Genomic DNA, 24,566 nt, shown 5'->3' on the forward strand with positions numbered 1-24,566 from the left:
AAAATAACTGATTTAGAACAAGAGTAAAAAGTGGTAACTTTGTTCAAGAAACTTTTCTTGAAGACACACTTGATACTAACCAGTATTTCATGATTAATAGTTTATCACATACTAACCAGTATTTCATGATTAATAGTTTATCACAAAATTTCTTTAGACATCTAAATATTTCCTTTCTACACAAATAATACACATTTTAAAGCCTATAAAATAATTTAAGATTTTTATCTCACAGGCAAAAACTCTTCTAACTCAAGCCCTACTGGACGGTCACGTTGGTCTGGTACAAAGTCTACAGAATTTCCTGACACCCTCTGTGCTTGTTGATCAGGAACAAGATTGCTAAAGTTTGAAAACGTGGGAGTTGGTGCACAACGCTGCTCAGGGAAGACTGTTGCCTTGCGTACATGGATGTCTCTTTCAGGCACTACAGGCACAGGCCTTACGATAGACACAGATGATGATTCTGAAGAACTTTCAGTTTGTCTTATCATAGCTGTGGCCTTTTTCATGGGACGGACAGGGTTTGTTAATGTGGTGGGACTGAATGATGGCAGAGTCGTAGGACTTGTAGGCATAATATCTGGGATTATACTGTATGTAGTATTGAGATCAGGAGACACCAAGGAACTGCCATTAATCACAGTCGAGGTAGAAATAGATGACTTCCTCTCAATTGTCCTTTCTATAATGGGACTGGGAGACTTTTCCAGAAGTGCTGTGAAAGGAGTTTTTTCTTCTGGTTTTATTACCTTGCTGCTATTCTGAATAATGTCTATGAAATAACAAAAAGTGTTTGAAATATTAATCACTGATAATGTGGTAGCATTATTTCTCTTATTTTTCTTGGTAGCTAATAGTTTAAAAATTCAGTTATAAAAAATTGCAAAGAGGAAGATTTAAAAAAACAAAACAAAAAACAAATATGACACAATATTAGCATGTGTGCATGTGTTTATACATTTTATGTGGAAAATACCAACACAATACTGCAGATATAACAAAATCCACGTGTATATAAATCAGAGTTGTCACCTATCTGTGCCACTAGTCATTGAGAAGTGCTGCATATACTAAGTTCAATGAAATTTGGTACAGGAACTCAGGTGGACCTCCCAAGATAGAATTTAATTGGATAAGCAATTGAATGAATGGTTAAGGTCTAGCAGTCATTTAAACTTTACTGGCTTATGACACGAATAAAGGCTTAGTAGATAGAGAAGTATGTTATCAAAATACATTAACAAACGTGAGATGAAATTGGTATTTAACAACAGTTTATTTTTGTGTGTAGGGGCTTAAAATAATGGAAGGGGATGAGCTACTACCCTAGTTACAGCATTACCTTTTAATCGTGGAATTCTTAAAATCAAGCAAAGTTACTTTTTCACATGCAAGAAGTCCAGAAATCAGTAATTTAATGTAAGTAGCTCCAACTACAAACAAGTTTATAGACTATGATTCCTTCTACCTTCCTTGCTGAAACAACTTCTTGATCAAGAGATATACTGGATTTTAACTTCAGTTAATTCAGCTGGTAAAAATAAATACAAGTTTGTCTTCACCTATCGTATGTTTGAAGTGGTCTAAAAATTGAGTGTTAGATATTTATGGATATAAATATTAGCTTAATATAAAGTTAATGACAGCTTTCCCATTATGAGTTACAAAACTCAGGGTGGCATTAATGCATGCATGCATACCTTTCATTCCAAGTGCAGACTGAAACACAGTTAGCTCATGAATCAGTTACAAATATTAGATTTGTAATTACACATGAAGCTATGGAAGTATACAGCAGTTAAAGAATGTTTCTAGCAATACTGTCGCTAGAGGTTCTTAATTTCCATGAGTTATTCACAACACGTCATAAGTATTCCCTACCATTTACAGAAACACCCTACACTGTAGTATACCCTACAATTTACAGGAACACCCTACACTGTAGTATACCCTACAATTTACAGGAACACCCTACACTGTAGTATACCCTACAATTTACAGGAACACCCTACACTGTAGTATTCCCTACAATTTACAGGAACACCCTACACTGTAGTATTCCCTACCATTTACAGAAACACCCTACACTGTAGTATTCCCTACCAGAAACACTACACTTTACAGAAGAACACCCTACACTGTAGTATTCCCTACCATTTACAGAAACACCCTACACTGTAGTATACCCTACAATTTACCTACACTGTAGTTTGTAGTAGGAGGAACACCCTACACTGTAGTATACCCTACAATTTACAGGAAACCCTACACTGTAGTATACCCTACAATTTACAGGAACACCCTACACTGTAGTATACCCTACAGGATTTACAGGAACACCCTACACTGTGTAGTATACCCTACAATTTACAGGAACACCCTACACTGTAGTATACCCTACTATTTACAGGAACACCCCTACTATTTACAGGAACACCCTACACTGTAGTATACCCTACTTTACAGGAACACCCTACAGGAACACCCTACACTGTAGTATACCCTACACTGTTACCCTACTATTTACAGGAACACCCTACACTGTAGTATACCCTACTATTTACAGGAACACCCTGCACTGTAGTATACCCTACTGTTTACAGGAACACCCTACACTGTAGTATACCCTACTGTTTACAGGAACACCCTACACTGTAGTATACCCTACTATTTACAGGAACACCCTACACTGTAGTATACCCTACTATTTACAGGACACCCTACACTGTAGTATACCCTACTATTTACAGGAACACCCTACACTGTAGTATACCCTACTATTTACAGGAACCCTACACTGTAGTATACACTGTAGTAGGACCCTACTGTTTACAGGAAACAGGAACCCTGCTGTGTAGTATACCCTACTATTTACAGAAACACCTACACTGTAGTATACCCTACTATTTACAGGACACCCTACACTGTAGTATACCCTACTATTTACAGAAACCCTACACTGTAGTATACCCTACAATTTACAGGAACACCCTACACTGTAGTATACCCTACTATTTACAGGAACACCCTACACTGTAGTATACCCTACTATTTACAGGAACACCCTACACTGTAGTATACCCTACTATTTACAGGAACACCCTACACTGTAGTATACCCTACTATTTACAGAAACACTACACTGTAGTATACCCTACTATTTACAGAAACACTACACTGTAGTATACCCTACTATTTACAGGAACACTACACTGTAGTATACCCTACTATTTACAGGAACACTACACTGTAGTATACCCTACTATTTACAGGAACACTACACTGTAGTATACCCTACTATTTACAGGAACACCCTACACTGTAGTATACCCTACTATTTACAGAAACACTACACTGTAGTATACCCTACTATTTACAGAAACACTACACTGTAGTATACCCTACTATTTACAGGAACACCCTACACTGTAGTATACCCTACTATTTACAGAAACACTACACTGTAGTATACCCTACTAGGAACTACACTGTAGTATACCCTTATTTACAGAAACCCTACACTGTAGTATGCCCTACTATTTACAGAAACACTACACTGTAGTATACCCTACTGTTTACAGGAACACCCTACACTGTAGTATACCCTACTATTTACAGGAACACCCTACACTGTAGTATACCCTACTATTTACAGGAACACCCTACACTGTAGTATACCCTACTATTTACAGGAACACCCTACACTGTAGTATACCCTACTATTTACAGGAACACTACACTGTAGTATACCCTACTATTTACAGGAACACTACACTGTAGTATACCCTACTATTTACAGGAACACCCTACACTGTAGTATACCCTACTATTTACAGGAACACCCTACACTGTAGTATACCCTACTATTTACAGAAACACTACACTGTAGTATACCCTACTATTTACAGGAACACTACACTGTAGTATACCCTACTATTTACAGAAACACTACACTGTAGTATACCCTACTATTTACAGGAACACTACACTGTAGTATACCCTACTATTTACAGGAACACTACACTGTAGTATACCCTACTATTTACAGGAACACTACACTGTAGTATACCCTACTATTTACAGGAACACTACACTGTAGTATACCCTACTATTTACAGGAACACTACACTGTAGTATACCCTACTATTTACAGGAACACTACACTGTAGTATACCCTACTATTTACAGGAACACCCTACACTGTAGTATACCCTACTATTTACAGGAACACCCTACACTGTAGTATACCCTACTATTTACAGGAACACCCTACACTGTAGTATACCCTACTATTTACAGGAACACTACACTGTAGTATACCCTACTATTTACAGGAACACTACACTGTAGTATACCCTACTATTTACAGAAACACTACACTGTAGTATACCCTACTATTTACAGAAACACTACACTGTAGTATACCCTACTATTTACAGGAACACCCTACACTGTAGTATACCCTACTATTTACAGGAACACCCTACACTGTAGTATACCCTACTATTTACAGGAACACCCTACACTGTAGTATACCCTACTATTTACAGAAACACTACACTGTAGTATACCCTACTATTTACAGGAACACTACACTGTAGTATACCCTACTATTTACAGAAACACCCTACACTGTAGTATACCCTACTATTTACAGGAACACCCTACACTGTAGTATACCCTACTATTTACAGAAACACTACACTGTAGTATACCCTACAATTTACAGGAACACTACACTGTAGTATACCCTACTATTTACAGGAACACCCTACACTGTAGTATACCCTACTATTTACAGAAACACTACACTGTAGTATACCCTACTATTTACAGGAACACCCTACACTGTAGTATACCCTACTATTTACAGAACACACTACCTGTAGTATGTACACTGTAGTATACCCTACTATTTACAGGAACACCCTACACTGTAGTATACCCTACTATTTACAGAAACACTACACTGTAGTATACCCTACTATTTACAGGAACACTACACTGTAGTATACCCTACTATTTACAGAAACACTACACTGTAGTATACCCTACTATTTACAGGAACACTACACTGTAGTATACCCTACTATTTACAGGAACACTACACTGTAGTATACCCTACTATTTACAGAAACACACCTACACTGTAGTATACCCTACTATTTACAGGAACACCCTACACTGTAGTATACCCTACTATTTACAGAAACACTACACTGTAGTATACCCTACTATTTACAGGAACACTACACTGTAGTATACCCTACTATTTACAGAAACACTACACTGTAGTATACCCTACTATTTACAGGAACACCCTACACTGTAGTATACCCTACTATTTACAGGAACACCCTACACTGTAGTATACCCTACTATTTACAGGAACACTACACTGTAGTATACCCTACTATTTACAGAAAACCCTACACTGTAGTATACCCTACTATTTACAGAAACACTACACTGTAGTACACCCTACTATTTACAGGAACACCCTACACTGTAGTATACCCTACTATTTACAGGACACCCTACACTGTAGTATACCCTACTATTTACAGAAACACTACACTGTAGTATACCCTACTATTTACAGGAACACCCTACACTGTAGTATACCCTACTATTTACAGAAACACCCTACACTGTAGTATACCCTACTATTTACAGAAACACCCTACACTGTAGTATACCCTACTATTTACAGAAACACCCTACACTGTAGTATACCCTACACTGTAGAAAGTTGTACATGATTTTAAAAATAGTTTAAACTCCTACCTCAAGCTAACTTATTTTTCATTCATGGCGTAGTCTCATTTTAAAAGAACAGCATTAACAAGTTTGTTTTCATTAACAATGTGTTAGTGCATTAAACTAAGCATGTTAGTACATCAAACTACTTTGTAAATGAAAGGCTATCACTGATAATCTTTAAATGTTTTTCTGTTTGATGAGTATCCCACAGATTTAAAAATGTGCAATGTTTCTTTTTAAAACAGTGAGTTATAAAACTGGCATATTAAAACGGCATTCTGGGAAGAAAATTATAAGTGTCTTAAAGCTATTCATTAATCTATTCACATTCTTAAAATCTACCTTTCTTTCCCTATACATAGAGAATAAAATTAAAGATTTAGGTTTTTTCTGAAACATTTCTTTTCAATGTTTTCATTTTTGAATTGAATTACACATTATACTTACATCTAGAACAAATTATGAAAGCACTTGAGAAAATTTAATATTCTGTATTTTAATATGAAAAGTTTGATTAGCAAGAGCACCTGAAAATAAAGTGAAATTAGAAGTGAAAGGACAAAACAATATAGAAGACAAAAATAGAAAAATTAAAAAAAAGCATTTACAGTGCATACCCTCAGGGGGCGCTGGAAAAGGCTCGGCCTTGGGAGGGGTTCGACACACTGCCATAAAAAAAAAAAAAATAAGGAAAGTACACAAATGAACACTAAGCCTAAGTATATATGTATATATATAAACACACACAGGGTAGGGTAAAAATAACTATACAGTTATTTCACATAGAGCAGAGTTTAATTTACAACTGCCACCTTGAAGAAACAAACAATAATTCAGGTGGTTTCAACTGCCATATTTTCTTCACTGTGAATCATACAATGAAAACTATTCCAACTGTACAGCATCAACTGCATAGTGACTTTCATCCAATGTTGTATATATTTATATAAATTAAACCACAACAATGAGAATAGAGTAACTGAAATATGTGCAGTTTTCAATCTGAGTTTAGCTCACAAAACAAACTAAAGATGTAAGAAGGGTATCTTTAGTAATCTGTGTAGAGATAGTGAGGAGGAGGGGTGATAAAAATGAAATAACCAAAACAGTGGTAGCAAGATACCTTCAGCTGCTAAGCTACAAGCCATTTTTAACCATGTCTACAAGTTTTATAGTGCAACAATGTTGGGATGTTGAATGTAGCCAAGCAATATTTCACTTCATGAATCATCATTACGTCTTATTAAATGAACTGAATGTAGAAAAGTGAAACCCCTCTAAAGCAGCCACCTTAGGGACTGAGACAAACTGGCCTGATTAGAGGGGTTCCACTGTATATAATTAGGGATTATGTAAACAAAAAAAGTGACTGTGATTGAATGACCACTTTCAAGGGGTGACCAAATATGAGGGGTGGCCACTCCACTGTATTTTTTTATAAAAAAATTAAGCATCAGTGTACGAAGTAATCTAAATTTAGTTTTAAGCTTAAAATATGTTTTGATTTTTCATCTTCAATTGTTGAAATTTGGATGAATCTACTAAAAGTGTTACATCCATATGATACATCAGATTGGAATTCGAAAACAAAACCTTGTATTTATACAGAGAAAACATATTTTAACATTTTCCCAGGTAATCTTTTGCTGTACAAACACTGTTGAAAAACCTAATTACTAATTAATTTATTTCCACAAAGCCACTTGGAGGGGTCAGTTTGTTTTAACTACTGACATTGCTTTCTATCAGTCAATCAGTAAACATTAAGATAATGTCACATAAGGGATGCTTAACATTTCATGATGTCAGTGAAACATGAGTGCATCACAAAAAGAATGTTGCACCCTTAAGGCTACAACACAGCATGGTACATGAAGTTCAAAAGCAAGAAATAAAAATAGTTGTTAATCTTAATTTTACTTGCTTTAAAAATAGAACACTTTTAGGGACCCTACAAAAGTACACCTAGTATCCTAATAATCTGCTTTAGATTCAGCATGTGTGTCTTCATAAAATGTAGTAGATTTTTGGTATTTTGTATATATATAAAAAAAAATCAGACTTTTTGATTAAATACTTTCATTAAAGATTTGTTTCATTACTAGTCTGAGTGCAAAGTGATTTGTTTGTTTCATTACTAGTCTTAGTGCAAAGTGATTTCTTGTTATGATCAAAAACTAATCTTTATCCTAATATTCCAAAATATTATTTGCATTATCTCTAAAACCTCCTAAACATATTTTAAACATTTGTTTTGAGTGAGACTTTATATTTGATGGTATCTTCTACATTCTAAATATGTGAGGTCTGTCACTTGACCAACCTTGTAACCAGTGTGAAAAAATTAGGAAATAAATATAAATTATGCTTTTTTCATACTACAATGACTACATATCATAACATGCAAATACAAAATGTTTAGTCTAAGTATCGTAAGTCTCACGACATTATATATTTACATATATATTTCTTATACTTACCTTCCAGTCATGCCTAGCTGACATTACCTAACCTGCATTGACACGGTGCACGTGTACTCTTGTTAAGTATAAGGTAATATGAAACTGACCTTTAGTATTTCCTGTCTTGGGTGTGTTGGACTAGTATTTTGTAATATAGTCACATATGTTACATATACATATAGAGATTATTACTATTTAAAAATAAATTAAAACTTATTTTTCATAAAATATCATGAAGTAAAGCATATGATTATCTCTTCTTGCTACAACCTTTGCACTCAGTTGTTGCTTGATGTACATTGTTTAGCCTTTTAAAATTGTTCATGTGAAGGATATCAAAACATTTTTTTTAGGTTTTACACACACACAGTTGAATAACCAAAAAACCCACAAATAACTAAACTGATATCACAGAATTCCACTATAATTTATTAAGCTTAGTAACTAAGATGTATTTAGATATTAAAAAATAAGAAACTTTGAGCAGATGACAGACACAACCTACTTGCTTGAAATCTTGGATCAAAAGTACATGATAGCCTTTTCACAAATTAAAATAGCTGAGAAAATCACTAGAGGACATTCTAAACTGTTGATCAGTTATTCACGTCACATATTGAAGTAAGTACATAAGGGACTGTTTCAATAAATGGAAAGAGGTGAACGGAGCCCACTGTGCTTGATTCAGTATACAAGCCATATCTCAGTAAAATAGAAAGATACGAGGTTCTTCTTTTATATTCTAGGTTGTTAATATTAGTAATTTGAGTTCCTAATTTATACAAAACTACAGACTTAGTATTTTGACATCAGACATACCTAATTTTAAACAATGCTACATTCAACATACCACGTGACTCACTAAATTATACATTTAGATGTGTTCATTTAATATTTACTTGTAAATTAAGAAATTATAATTTATATGTGATATTAAAGTTTGAATTATAATCTACAATTTGATTCCAAACTTATTGCCATAAATTCATAAAATATTAGTTCAATAAAATTTTGAATGCAAGTCAACAAACAAGATAGTATGACACGAAACGGTTAATTCATGTTCTAGTGGGGTGACAGTATATATGAACATATATAACACATCAACCTCTATAAAAAGAAGACACATGATTGAATTATAGATACTACCACACAAAATACCATTTGTCATCAGGATTTCACTGAATATGGTGACAGATTAGTATCTAAGAATTTGGGTATAAACTAGTTAGTAAATAAGGCTTGGTGATTATATAGGCATTTAATCCTAACAACAACTTATACCTAATTGCTAAAATCTTACCATAAGTACTTAAATGCTAGAAATATACAGTTGTGATATGCTCTGGAAATTACATTATGATAAAATCATAATTCTAGACTTATTTAAAAACAAAAACAAATTCAGATTTGATAATGTTATGGTGCCTTATGGTGCTAGTAAACCACATTAAAAAATATTCAAGTTATATGAACAAATCAACAGTATCTAAAGTTTATTGTTACTTAAATGAAACATTACAGAACAGTGGTCTGGTTCAGCCTCTTTTCAGTTTTATGTTTATGACATATATGACTTTAGATAACAAATTAATTTAATTTAGATTTTTTAATGACTTCAAATTCATTATGATAATTTATTTTGAAAATGAAAACTAAACTTAAAATTGAATAAATTTGTGTTTGTGTGTAGGGAAATGAAAATTTAGAATTCTGAAAAATGGTGCCAATTCTTCACAAAGGATACACAATATAAAACCTATTTATAAATAAGAATGGAAAATTAGTGACTGGATTATTTGTGTCAAGATGCACTTGGCAGTTTGTTAAAAACTAGTAAATGAAAAAAACTAAATAGTTAATTAATTTCTCAAGTTAGAATATAATGTCCTCACCAGTACTTGAATTCATAAAGCAATTTTTAACATACCATACATCACCAGATAGAGCCACTGTTTCTACAGGAAATGGGTTGGTTGGTTGATTTAGTGTTTTATGGCACAAAGCAGCTAGGCAATCTGTGCCAAATGTCCAGTAAAAAAGGTAAAAATAATGTAAATGTAGTAAAATTCATAAAAGGAAATGAAGATAAAACCAAACAGCATTTAAAAACATAAATAGCATAAAACCAATGTTGACATCTAGTCTACAATGTTAAGAGAGAAACCAGAGTAAGAGAAGTTGTAAAAGACTTTCTGCAGCATAATAGTAATTATCATAACCCACCAGGAAGACTAACAGGTAATTACACGAACCATCGTCAGTCACCTGAAGTTGGCCTTTCCAGTCCTGGTTCCGTGTTGTGTCATTATGGCCGTTTCCAAAAAGTAATAAAATTTTTGAAAGACATGCAGCAAAATTGTGATAATAACTCACCAGGATGATTAAAGAGTAGTTCAAACAGCAGCTTTAGTCACCTGAGGTTGGCCTTTCAAATCCTGGTGTCGAGTTATTTAATGTGACGGCCATTTTCTAATTTCAAATCGAACTAGAGATTGTGATACTTAAAAGGGAACCACATTACAAAAGTTTAATGTATAAATTTTAAACACTTATATGACATTAAAAAGCATTAATGGCCTTTAAAAAACTAAAAACTTTATCAGGGTGGACAGTGTCACCATCACCAATAACACTGTCTAATATTATGGTCAAACCTTGAGACCAAACAGTGTTACAATGGTGGCATTATTAAAAATCCTAACAATGGCAAGAAAGTAAAATGTGACTTATAATGATCTGAGTGTTACATAGACTACACACTGGTGCATCAGTTTCAGATAAAAAAAAAAAAAAAGACAAGTTAAACTGACCAATGCATAGTCTAGTTAGAACAACTTCTTCCTTCCGATCTTTAAGGAAGCAAGAAGGCCAAAGTCCAATATTGGGTTTTATTTGGAAAAGCTTGTTTTCACGTTGCTCACTCCAAGTCGACTGCCAGCTGGCACAGAGCTGGGCCTTGAATACAGGACCATAGTCCATGTATGGAATAAGTACAATGGTGATAGTGCCAGAGCAGATAGATTTAACTGCCGTGCCTGCAAGCTCGTTCCTGCAAATACCAATGTGGCCTGGCATCCAGAAAAACTGGATAGAAATAGATATTAAAGAGAAATGGGCCAGTCGGTTTTGAATATCAGCGAGAACAGGGTGTGAACCAACGTGAAGAGATTCCAGGGCCAGTAAAGAACTGAGCAAGTCAGTATAAATAGTGCAGTTGGAGTACTGCTTAGCATCAATATGATCCAGGGCAAGAGAAGTGGCGTACAGTTCAGCAGTGAACACAGAAGCTGAAGAGGGGATTTTGCGCACAACCACCGAACTGCAACAAACCATGGCAGAGCCCACAGAATCACCTGATTTGGAACCATCCACATAAATTGGAATGGAAAGATTGTTCAAAAGATGTTCAATAAATAAAAGATGGTACTTCCAATCGAGAGTATGTTATTTTCTCAGACAACTTAAAGAAAGGTCACCTTTGGGGACTGTAATAAGCCATGTTGGGATGGGCTGACCAGTGGATACTGCAATGTTTTACAAGGACAGACCCAATTCATCCAATTACACCTGGACGCAAAGGCCAAAAGGAGCAATGGCAGATCGTCTGTTCTGAAAAGGAACTAAGTTTCAAAGAATATAGTAAAGACAGTTGCAAACAGCAAAGGTGCAAAGACGGTTCGTGAGATTCTTTGTATAAGCTCTGAACTGAGGAGGTGCAGAAAGCCCCAGTGCAGAGTCGAAGTCATCGATAATGAATTGGGTCCAGCATCTTTAAGGCCACGGGTCTAGCAGAGCCATAGACCAGTGATCCATAGTTGAGTTTTGATCAAATAAGAATACGATATATTTTTAACAAAGAACATCGATCCGCTCCCCAACTGGCAGTAGAGAGGACACGGAGGATGTTCAGTGCTTTTGTGCATTTGACCTGTAGCTGCTTAATGTGTGGTATAAAGGTCAGCTTACGGTCAAACATAAGCCCCAAGAACTTGGTCTCAGCAACCACATGCAGCGAAATTTTACTGATACGAAGTTCAGGATCAGGGTGAACACCCTGTTGGTGGCAAAAATGCATGCAAACGGTTTTAGAGAGAGAGAGAGAGATTAAAGCTGTTTGCCGTGGTCCACTTCAGTACACGATCAAAGGCAGTTTGTTGTTGCCACTCAATATATCTCATGTTCGACAATTGACACGAGATGTGAAAGTTGTTGACATAGAGCCCATTTGCAACAGTGAGAGGGAGTTGTCCAGTGATGGCATTAATCTTTATACTGAAAAGTGTGACACTCAAAACATAGCCCTGAGGGACCCCAAGTTCCTGTAGAAAAGTATGGGAAAGTGTCAAACTGACACAAACTTTGAATTTCCTGTCCTAAAAAATGTTTAATAAACATGGGTAGATGGCCATGTAACCCATATGTATGGAGGTCTCTCAAAACGCCATACCTCCATGTTGTGTCGTAAGCCTTCTCTATGTCAAAGAATATTGATACAAGATGTTGGCGGTTGAGAAAGTCTTCTCTGATAGATGTTTCAAGACAAATTAGGTGGTCTGTGGTGGAGTGCTGTCGACGGAACCCACACTGGGTGGGCGAGAGGAGGTTGTTTTATTCGAGGAACCAAACAAGACGAGCATTAACCACCCTCTCTAAGGACTTACAGAGACAGCTCGTCAAAGCAATAGGATGGTAGTTTGAAGGAATCTCGGGATCTTTCCCAGGCTTAGAGAAAGGTAAGATAATAGCCTGATGCCAGGCATTAGGAAAAACATTCTCCTGCCAGATCCAGTTAAAAACAATTAGAAGAATATCAAGAGAAGCAGGAGAGAGATGGTGCAGCATATCATAGTGTACCTCATCTGGTCCAACAGATGTACTGCCAGACCGATGAAGGGCCATTTTCAGTTCCACCAGTGTAAAGGGACAATTATAGTCAAAGACAGTCAGTTAAAAAAAAAAAGAGGTGAATGCTCTGCCCGAGTATTGATGGCCAAGAAGGTGTATGGACAAGCAGAAATTCTAGATACCTGGCAAAAGCTTTCACCTAGAGTATCAGTGATGCTCCAGATATTAACTACTTCTTGGCCATCAGAGAGAGTAAGATCGAGAGGGGGACAGAATTGCAGTGCCCACTGACCTTTCGAATCCTGTACCATATGACTTTGGAACTGCTGGTAGAAGATATGCCAGTTGTGAACTTAATCCAAGATTCATTGGGGCTTTGACATCTTACCCACCTAGCACGTGTGCACGGGCCCGCTGAAAAGCGATGCAGTTTGAAAGTGCAGGATATCTACAGAAAGTATCCCAGGCCTGTTTTTGAGCCTTCCATGCCATGTAGCAGGCAGGATTCCACTACAAATGAGGATATAGTGGAAAACGTGTTGAGGTTTTAGGAATACATTGAGCAGCTTCTTGTATAATACAGTCAGTTACTGCTGCCACACAGTCGTCTATTGATGGCTGACAGACAATGGCAGGATCAAGTTCTGCAAGAGCAGTGAAAGTGAACCAGTCTGCCTGATCCAGCTTCCACCAGGGCACGTGGGTTGGGTAGCATTGACCATGGCCAGTCTCTCTCAAAAGTATAGGAAAATGGTCACTGCCTTGTGGATTAATGTCAACCCTTCATGAAAAGTGGGAGAATAATGAAGGGGAGCAAACTGAGAGATCAATAGGAGTAAAGGACTGACTAGGTGCATGAAAATAAGTGGAAGAACCAGCATTGAAAAGAGAAAGGTTGTGATCAGAGAGTATACACTCTATAGAGCGACCCCTCCTATCAATAACAGCACTTCCCCAGAGGAGATGATGTCCATTAAAGTCCCCCAGGATTAGAAAGGGAAATGGCAACCATTCAATAAGAGCATCAAGGTCTGATTGATCATAAATCTCTCCAGATGACAGGTAGAGAGAACAAACAGTGATGGTATGACCCAAGGAAACACGAATGGCTGTGGTCTCAAAGGGTGTGTCGAGAGACAAAGACAGGGTGGGCACATGCTGATCAACCAACAGTGCCACCCCTTCATGCACTCTGTCATCACACAGCCTTTCATTTCTGTACAAAGAAAACCGGCAAAAGGTGACTGTATCGGCAGGTTTCAGAAATGTTTCCTGTAAGGAAAGACATACAGGATGGTAGGAATCAGTGTTTTGATGTCATACAGATTAGAACATAAACCTTGACAGTTCCATTGTAATCAAGGTGGACATTTTTAATGATGTGTTGACAAATTGGCTGGAGAACTCTTCTGTTTATAACCATATTTTTTTTCCTTACTGTTCTTATTTGGGGGAGGTCTATCAAACTCTGCCCTGGGTCAATTGGTTAGGTCTTTGTTGTTAGAAGGGGAATCCAGTGACTGAGGACGCAAACAAATGATTGTTTTGAATCTTGGGGTGGGAGAAAAAGATGTATCTGAAGAAATGCCTGTACCTGGAACCAAAGGATGTGGATCTTGGGGTTTGTTGGAATGTATGGGAGAAACAGAGATGGGTGTAGAAGTTGATTCATTCACTTTTTTAACCATGGAGGTCAAAAGGCTTTTCATTTGTTTTGAGAACAATTCTCTTGGAGGCACAGAGAAATCTGTCTGCGCTCCCACTGTAGTTGTGGAACGAAGTGCAGCAACATATGTCCGAGATGAAATGGTGGACAGCAATTTCCGAGCTTCAGGATAACTAATGTTATGAGTCATTTTGAAATGTTTCACCTCTTTTTCCTCCAACCGTTTTGGGTAAGAACGAAAGTAGGAAGGGTGAGAACCATTGCAGTTGACACAATGTGGGTCCATTTCACACTCATAGCCATCGTGGTCCTTGCCACCACAACAAGCACATGTCAGGGAACCATGACATGATGTCTTTGAGTGACTGAACCTCTGACACTGGAAACATTGGAGAAGGTTTGGAATGTACAGCCATACCCTGCAATTTAGATAACCTGCCTTGATAGTGACAGGTGCAAATGGTGATGTAAATGTCAAAACAAGGATATTTGTTGGCAGTGTAACTCCATCTTTGTGAGTAAAGATGTGCCACACTGCAGAAACTCCTTGAGTGGAGAAACCAGTGAGAATCTCCGACTTTGGGACGTTCTTCAAATCCCTCTCAACAATAATTCCTTGTGATGAATTCAAAGTAGCATGAGGTGTAACCTCAATAGGCATATCCCCAATTGCCTTTGAATTCTAGAGGAGTTCACTGTGTTGGGATGTGGATATTTCAACCAATTTCTCCAGATCAAAGCTTCTTCACTGACTTTGGAGAGCCAGCACGTCCCTCTAGTACCTTCTGAATAAAAAAGGGGGACATCTGCCCTAAAGGTTTCTCTGAAAGAGAATGTAGGATAAGAAAATGAGGTACAACTGGTGGTACAGATGTTGAAGACTGCTGATCAGAGTCTTCAAGACATGGTCGTTTACCTATTGACTGTTTTTGCACTATTTTATTTAATTTTTTGTATTTGGAGGATCCATAGGAAAAAAGAAAATTTTGGTGCCCACTGACCCCACCCACCATGGAGCCCTACGAGGGGACGCACTACAATGTCAAGCAAAGACACTGGAGCAATGCCAGTGTTTCGTGAGTACTATACCCAAATACCAGCATCAGACAATGTCCACAACACCTGTTGATAACTTCCAACACTGGTACTTGGTTGACCCTAGCCCAAGTGGACCAGCCGACTGACCAAAGGGAAGCCACCCAAAGTCCGCCCGTCTACAGGAATTCAAGGCCAAAGTTGTGTGTTAGGGTTGGACCCTTCAATCACCAGGATCCTCTCCTCCCCTTCACTGGTCACCATGCACAGCAAACATGTGGGTGGATGTTTAGATCCCAAAGGAGGTAACCCAAAGAACAGAACCTTCCCTGGGAGATCCCCTCACCATATACAGGAATCCACACTGAGGGGCAGGAAATGGTAGCACAATGTAAGGAAATACTGAATTAATCAATTAATTTAATGCAACTTATTATTGAAACCCATCACTTAAATGAAATACAATCACTACTGATCATCCAGCTACAGTTACAGTTCAGCCATGTTTGGTCACATTCTGACCTTCTCACTTTTTAGCAAGTTCATATCAGGACCTTGTGAGGACAAAGCCATGGATCTCAGTGTTCCATCAGCCTCCTTACCAACAATATATTATTTCATTATACTTTTGCTATATGTTCTGGATTGTTTTCTTACTTGGAGTCAGCAAGTCATGTTCCTAAAACAACAGAATGATGGATCAGTATTTGAATGTACCATTCAGCAGTTAGGGGCCACCAGTCTTGAGCAGATCATTAAATCACCAACATTGTTGGCCGAGATTCAAACTTTTACTGATCTCCCCAAAATTAATTACTGTAGACTGTTTACACTGACTGTGATACCATAGTATTCTCCACTAGTGTTCATTATTGCCAAACAATTTGAGTTTGGATTCATGTGTAAAGAACACACTCTCAGCTCTGCTCATCTTACTGTTTAAAATATGATATTACCAACCTTTTGGCTGGTAATCTCTTATCTCTAATCAATCAACCATACATTCACTTAGACCACTTTGTGCTAATGTCCATAATTCTGTTCTTGGGGTAAATTTATATCTAATTTTACAGCAAAGTTATCAGAAAGATCCATATTTGATTTGCACTAAGAGCATACCCTGAAATACTTAACTTACCTCCTGGTGTGTTTTTGTTTCCTGCTGTGATGGGAGGGCTACAACCAAGAATGGTTGAAAATCACTTGTTTACAAGTGACACCTATTATTAATCTGTTCCTTCCCAGAGGGCAATTGGATAACCAAATTGGATGAATATCAGTAAAGAACTTGGTAAACAGTATCTAGTTTGGTTTTTAATGCATCAACTTGTTTCATCTATCATTTTCTTAAGACTATGAAATTTCCAAATTTTTTGAAATACCATTTAAAAAAAAAAGCATTAAAAATAATTTCATTTTGGTATTAAATTTTCTTTATTACAATTTATGATCTTTAAAGTAAAAGCTATAAACTAATAAAACACTTAATTTGTAAGTAAACTCAAAATTAAACTTTTTTTAATTGTTGACCAAAAAGTTCCACTTGAAAAGTCAATTTCAACTTGAAACATTTTGTCAAACTTATTTTTAAGCTTTATTTCTTCAACAGCAGTAGTCACAACATATGGCTATAAAATGTGATAAAAAAAAAGATTTATTGGTCACCTACAACCTAACCTATCACAATGGTGTCAGGTCAAGCCAAATAACAATTTTTTTACTAAAACATTTATGGTTGAGATTGGTTTGTGTCAATAAACATTGTTCATTTTCATTACATAATGAGTTGTATTACATGTCTACATTGTTTGAATATGATAACCTTAACAATTCCAGTCATCACAATATTTTATCATTGCCCTATTGTACATCACAACTGTAACTAAGTTTATCTTATGTATTTCATAAAGATTTTTGTACAAAACCTTTGTGTAGTTGGATTTCTATCTTCTGTAGCATAACACAATATGAATGAAAGAGTGCATTTACGCCTAATAACTTGTTACAGAAGAGATGTTTTAGTTCATAATGTTTCATTTATTATTGACTGTATCTTTCACATTGATATTTTGGGTGTAAAATATCTATTTAATAAACTTTTTGAAAGGCAATACCTTGAAAGAACCCAATGTTACTGTCAGTGGGCTTCTAAATCACTCTGTAAATACACACAAATTTGCCTATACTCTATTAATGATAGAAAAGTGTATCTTAAACAAACACCAGATAGAAGTACAGGAAAACTTAGTAACTGACTCACTAACTGTTTATTGCTTATGTTAAGAAAATAAAATGAAACTTTGTATAGTAAAGTAATATAGAAGTATATAATCAAGGTTTATTTTTTGTCAAAGTTTCTTTGAAATGTATTGTAGTAAAAACAATTATCCAACACAGGAGAAACGAAAGGCCTAAAATGCTTTACAAATAATTTCAAATGGATCTATCTACTGATTACACTTTTCTTCTTTTTGCTACAGATGTTTCTTTCGGTCAATACTGTATGTAAATTTGAAAGTAACAAACCAAATTGGTAGTCATTTTGGACTCAAAAGTGTCGAATGTCAGAAAAATATAATCTTCACTCACATTCTCTGGAGGGATGAAAGATTTCATCATAGTAACCTTGCTCCTTTATCTCAGCAAATGACTTCAAATCGTCTCCAGAATCTGACTGAGGAATGAGGCTGTCAGAGTTTTCTCCAGCCTTTACTTGTAGCGACCTTTGAAAATAGTAAATTGCATTTAAATGTATATTAAAACAATTCTACATATTAGCCTGTATTGCGAATGGTGACATTCAAATTCAAATACGTACTAAGATAAAGAATGTTAAAGGAAATAAATCATTCAAACTGGGAAGTTTTATCTTTAAAAATGAGTTCTCAAAAGTCCGTCAGCATTCAACACCTACGTGCATTATTTGTTTAACAGCAAGCTCAAAGTGCTCACTTTTTGTTAGCTTATATTTATGTTGAGTAACCCTGTACAGTTCACTCATTATTTTCTCAAAGTGTTTAACCATGTTTCCTGTTATGTCTTCTTCATCCATTTTTTTCACAATGTTCACCTCCAAATGAATATACATGCTTTCTCCTTCTCTGTAAGAAATCTATTCTTGTTGATTCAACAAAACAAATAATTTTTAAGAAAAACTTTAATTTACTACCAGTATGATTAACCCCTTTACCATTGACAATATGGTTATGTTTAATGAAGCTATATAGGTTAAATTAAATTACCACTGTCCAACTGTTTGTAATACACCACTATTTTATGAAAAACATGAAGTTATATTTTAATGTTAATATATCATGAATCAAGGAACTTGTATTGAAACTATTAATTACATAGTAGTTGTAATACACTGAATACGCCAGTTTTATGCTAAACTACCAACATAGAGGTATCTAGCATATTTCAACAATGATCTGGTCTTAACTATTTGTACTGTGTGTCAAATTTGACAAGATATACAGAGTTGTGGTGATTCACTTAATCTGAATTCTTAATCAAACAAAAAAAAAAGTTATTTTAAAAATAAAAACCTTCCCTGGCAATGTTGAAAGTGCAATGATCCACTCATCCCCTTAAATTTTATGTGATCCTGTTAACACTTGTTAACAGCAGAAAACAGAACATTATAACATTCCTCCATCCGATATGTTTATGTTGTTGTTAAAAGAATTCTTAGAACACAACAAAACATTTAATTTATTAATAAAATATTAGGAAATTATACAAAAAACTCAATGGACACTTGAATAAAAACACGTTCAAAAATGCATACTGCACGCAAGTTTTCTTTAAATATAAAAATGTTATTTTTTAACTATTATAAAATGACACAGGACTGTGAAAACTGGATTTTTAAATCAATTTTAACAACACAGCTTTAAATGAAAATTATTACTTAAACATTTTCCAATAGAAGAAAAGTTTCTGTTAAATTTTAACATACAGAAATTAACATGTTCATAAAAGTCACTTTTGGTAGGCCTCAGACCCATATCTACAACTGTTATGCATTTCTTTTTTCATTCTTTTCCTTTATATACATATTTAATGGAGAGACAGACATTCATTTTCCTAAATGTTTTTATTCTTCTAGTACAATATATCTAAATACAACAAAATACATACAGTTGTGGTGTTTAAGCACAAGCTAACACTAAGGACTATAAAGTTGACAATGAAAAAGCTGTTTCTTTTAAACTTTCTTTTAAAAATTTTCAATATTAGCACCTTCAGAGACAATTTTTAACCACCTGATTTCCCATACCCTGATCCATACAGTTGACCATGAGAAAATAAAAACTGACTTAGCGAAATGCAACCTCGACACAGACACACATCCATTTCCCTAAACTATACTATCATAAGGTAAGTATTTAACAGAACATGGCAACAACACATGTAAAATAAATACATACGATGTCTGTTTGGTGTCTGGTCTCCCTTTGTTGAAACTTTTTCTAACATGGCTACTGTAATACAGAACAAGACATGTCAATGTAACTTGGAGGATATTAACATTAACAAACAAGATAATCTACAATGTACGAACAACATTTTTAATGTGACTAAAGCATCTTTACAATCTGAATCTTTGTTTCCATACTTAATAATTTAATACTAAAAATTCAATACCACATTCCTTGGGTGAACACATATTATTATTGCACTGAATATCGTACAGAATCAAGCTTCTTATATCACATACACACAACAAAGTTTCTCATAACATCTGAGCCAAGCAACTACTCTGACTCCTTCACCTAAAACAAGTACATATTAGCTACAGGAAACTTGTAGTTTCTGTTTAACCAGTAAATTCTCATTATGTTTCCTGTTTAATTATACTAGATCCAGTACATAATTTGCGATTCAAACTAGTATAATGTTCAAAATCATGTGAGGGTTTCTTATATAATAAATTGAAGAACTAATAAATCAGTGTTGTAAATGAGGGTTCCATGTTTTCAACAAACAGGAAAAACTCTCCATAGGATAAGATTGATTTATAGTACTGTAACAGAAAGAACTTCATCTTTAACCATAAAAGTCTTCAATATTTCAACTTTTACTAGACAATACCAACATTTTCACTCAGTTTTATGTTATTCAGTCTGAATGTTCAATGTAAAAATATTAGGTACTGGGGAAAAAAAAACACATGAAAATCAGACTAAAGGAGAAAAAAAAAAAGTTTTTTCTCACTTAAAACCTGAAATCTGTTAATGGGGTTAATAAAAGTACAGTAAACCTATTGCACATTTTGTAGTTACCAAATAATAGTAATACAACCAACAATGGTTAAAAAACATTAATACTGTTCAAAACCTAAACATCAGAGATTCTTTTAATATTATTAACATGGATATGAGAGAATAGCCTAAAAACTAAAATGTTTAAAATATTTTACAAAATTTACCCAATTGAAAAGGCTGGCAGAGGGCAAGGTTTAGATTGACTAGCTGAAGGAATCCCAAAAGGCTGTACTCTTTTCAAATCTACTACGTACACAGACACGTTGGTTAGAGAAAATGCTCCAGCAATCTGTTAAAATATTCAAAACAAAAATTAGATAATCTTATGTGATATTTCCATAAGTAAAGTACTTTTAGTTTTATTTAATATAAGCTTGTCTTATCTTGTACTTTTCTTTTCCTGAAGAAATGACCTTCAAGTAGTGTGTGTACATACTTAAAAGAATTTGATCCAATAATAACTGTATATAAAAATAGAAAATATAACTTAATCTAGCTTGTTTATTTAAAGCAATACCACACTGGACTATCTGCTGTGTCCACAGCAGTGAACTGAACCCTAGATTTTAGCACTGGAAGTCCTTTGACTTAGTCTAGTTTAACTAAAACTTACAGTTGTAATTCTTAAAAAATTACTCAGATTATTTACAACAACTAACCATATTTGGTCTTATCACTTCTACTATAAATCTCACTTAGTTTCATTATACTTTTAGTATTCCCACATTGACAGTAGCAATGTAGAACAGTCAACTGCTAACATACTACAGAAGTGCACTATTTACATCTATTAATTATAACAATGAGTAGAAGCAAACATTTAATGAAGTCTGCTATAATATACTAGCCTTGACCCAAAAAACATTGGAAGTATTTTTTCTGCCCTTCATTTCAACTTTCCTTATTCTATTACTTTCACACATACCATTTAAGCTACGCTTTCTTGAAGGCATTATGTTAAATCAATAAATGCTGGTATATCTGAAAAATTTGTATGTGGTAAAACAATCTCACATAGATGTAATTTTATTTAACAAAGCTACACGTATGTAACTATATTTAATAAAATTACATAAAGTAATGGTTTGATACTGTTTGGTTTTATGAGCTAGAACAAAGAATAAAATGTATTGTAAAGAAAGATGTAACTAAAATATGTTTATAGCAGAATATGAAATTTGAAGGGAAGCTAAATTATTGCAAAGTAAATGTAAAGTTTTAATGAAGACAAACTTAGGCAGAAACATCTGAATGAATGTTCATAATGTGATAAGTGTGTGGTTTTGAATGAATTAAGCATGTGTACTTTAGACCAAAATAAGCTGATAAAATCCATAAAAATAGTTAGTGTAATTTTTTAAGGAAATTACACACTGATTACATGTTTGTGTAATACTTTGCAAATAAAAAAGTAAAGTTGAAATCTAAGCCAGTTGTCATATGCTGACAACAATATTGTGTCATTGTGTAACATACTCATTGGATTAAAATGTGTGATTAAGCAAAACTGGCAAGGTGATTCTGAACAGACAAGACAATATACAGTACACATTCCTTTGACAAAGGATTTTATAATGTAGCACTTGATCATGACAGTTGCAAGAAAAGTTCTAAAGACAAAAGCAAGCAAACTGTCAACAAAATTCTCTGATGGAACAATGAGGCTAATAAATAGAAACAAATGAATGTTACAGTCGTTACTAAGTTCCTGAGTGCTGTTACTTATTTTTATGAATTTCTGTAAATTACAAAATTATACATTACTGGACAAAACAAACACCTTGAACCTATTTTTGTTTTAGTAAAAATAAAACAAAATTAGCTGAAAATGGGATAATAAAAGTAGAAATAATAATTGTATTATGAATTCTTCTCAGTGGCTGGGTTTATTCTAACCAAATTGGATAAAACATTTTTCATGAAATCATGAAATAATTACATGAAATGTTTACAAATGCATCAGTTTTAAAGATTATTGCTAATAAAAACTATCAATAAATTAAAAAATCTTTGTAAGAGTGTTCATCTGTCCATCTCTGCATTTTTAAACTTGGTTTTATATTATATTACACAAAAATCATGAAATAATTACACAAAGAGTTTCCATGTTTCAGTCTTGAAAATTATTGCTCAAAAACATATGAAGCTTTCAAAAAACAAAACAGAGTCCATAAATGTGCTTATCTGATTGGTTTTTTTTAAAATTATAATACATCTCACCAGTTGGTTCTGAGAAGTGGCTAAGTCGATGACCTTTCCCCACCCTATCACCAAAGAGTCGAAAGTGTGAGCTGGTTCCCATCCATACACCTTCAGAACATCTGGAGCCCCACAGAACAGACACTCTCCATCAGGGTTAAAGTATATACATCTAATTGGGAGAAAATTCTGATTAATGTTTTACATTTCTTGCTAACCCTAAGCTGCCAAGTAGAATATACACAATATGTACCTTTATGATTAATTTACAGAAACATGAATACCAGTGACTTACACGCAACAAAAAGTCGGTCATTATGCACGTAAAAACTTACATCTTTACTTCTTCTTATATGTAGCTATTAAAGATGTTTTCAATAAACTTCCTTAATTTAATGACAAACTTATTCCCTAACATCTCAAGCAGTTGAAGAACTTGACCAACTGTTGAGGTCACAAAGAAACATTTCCATTGATTTGTATAGAGTTGGTAGTATATGTATTAATCAAGTGCCTGGACTTCCAACCTCCCTCTAGGGACAAATTAAAAATTTTCACCACTTTATGTTGTTTGTAACATAACTAAAGATAAATGACTTAATGTTAAAAAATGTTCCCATTACGTCTTTCACACTGAACATTGTCAACGACATGAAAGTGGAATTACTTAATATAATGATACGTGTGGACCCCCCCATTGGTAGTAGAATTACTTAATGTAATGATACGTGTGGACCCCCCCATTGGTAGTAGAATTACTTAATGTAATGATACGTGTGGACCCCCCCATTGGTAGTAGAATTACTTAATGTAATGATACGTGTGGACCCCCCATTGGTAGTAGAATTACTTAATATAATGATACGTGTGGATCCCCCATTGGTAGTAGAATTACTTAATATAATGATACGTGTGGACCCCCCATTGGTAGTAGAATTACTTAATATAATGATACGTGTGGACCACCCATTGGTAGTAGAATTACTTAATATAATGATACGTGTGGACCCCCATTGGTAGTAAAATTACTTAATATAATGATACGTGTCGACCCCCCCCATTGGTAGAAGAAAGTATAGAAACAAAAAGTAATTAAACTGTTGACAACCAGATTGCAAGACTTTCTATAACTAGTAATAGCTGAACTAGGAAAACAGTAATAATTATCTTTTGTTGTTATTGTTTATATACATCTTGTTTCAGGTTTTTGTCAGCATGGTTGTTGGATTTTATTTATATTAGTATGCTTACTCATTATTCTCACTTTTTTCTACCTAAAATGAAACTCACTCTTGTACTTTGTGTTGAAGTCTACCGAGT

General features: G+C 34.8%; 1 protein-coding gene across 6 annotated transcripts in view; it reads right to left on the reverse strand.

Moving 5' to 3' along the window:
* Nucleotides 1-24,566, reverse strand: part of LOC143235984 (katanin p80 WD40 repeat-containing subunit B1-like) — an 82,114-nt gene that overhangs the window by 10,198 nt on the left and 47,350 nt on the right. For 2 of the 6 annotated variants that reach the window (XM_076474136.1, XM_076474133.1), the window contains 6 exons: nt 23,268-23,418; nt 21,212-21,336; nt 20,211-20,264; nt 18,367-18,500; nt 6,384-6,431; nt 234-775 (listed from right to left, as the gene is read on the reverse strand). In XM_076474136.1, coding sequence (XP_076330251.1) covers nt 234-775; nt 6,384-6,431; nt 18,367-18,500; nt 20,211-20,264; nt 21,212-21,336; nt 23,268-23,418 — 1,054 coding nt within the window. Of the gene's footprint in view, nt 1-233; nt 776-6,374; nt 6,432-18,366; nt 18,501-20,210; nt 20,265-21,211; nt 21,337-23,267; nt 23,419-24,566 lie in introns of all 6 variants that reach the window. The other 4 variants (XM_076474134.1, XM_076474132.1, XM_076474137.1 and 1 more) reach the window with 2 other exon arrangements.

The sequence above is a fragment of the Tachypleus tridentatus genome, chromosome 13 (genome assembly GCF_004210375.1).
Source record: "Tachypleus tridentatus isolate NWPU-2018 chromosome 13, ASM421037v1, whole genome shotgun sequence".
Taxonomy (NCBI): Eukaryota; Metazoa; Arthropoda; class Merostomata; order Xiphosura; family Limulidae; genus Tachypleus; species Tachypleus tridentatus.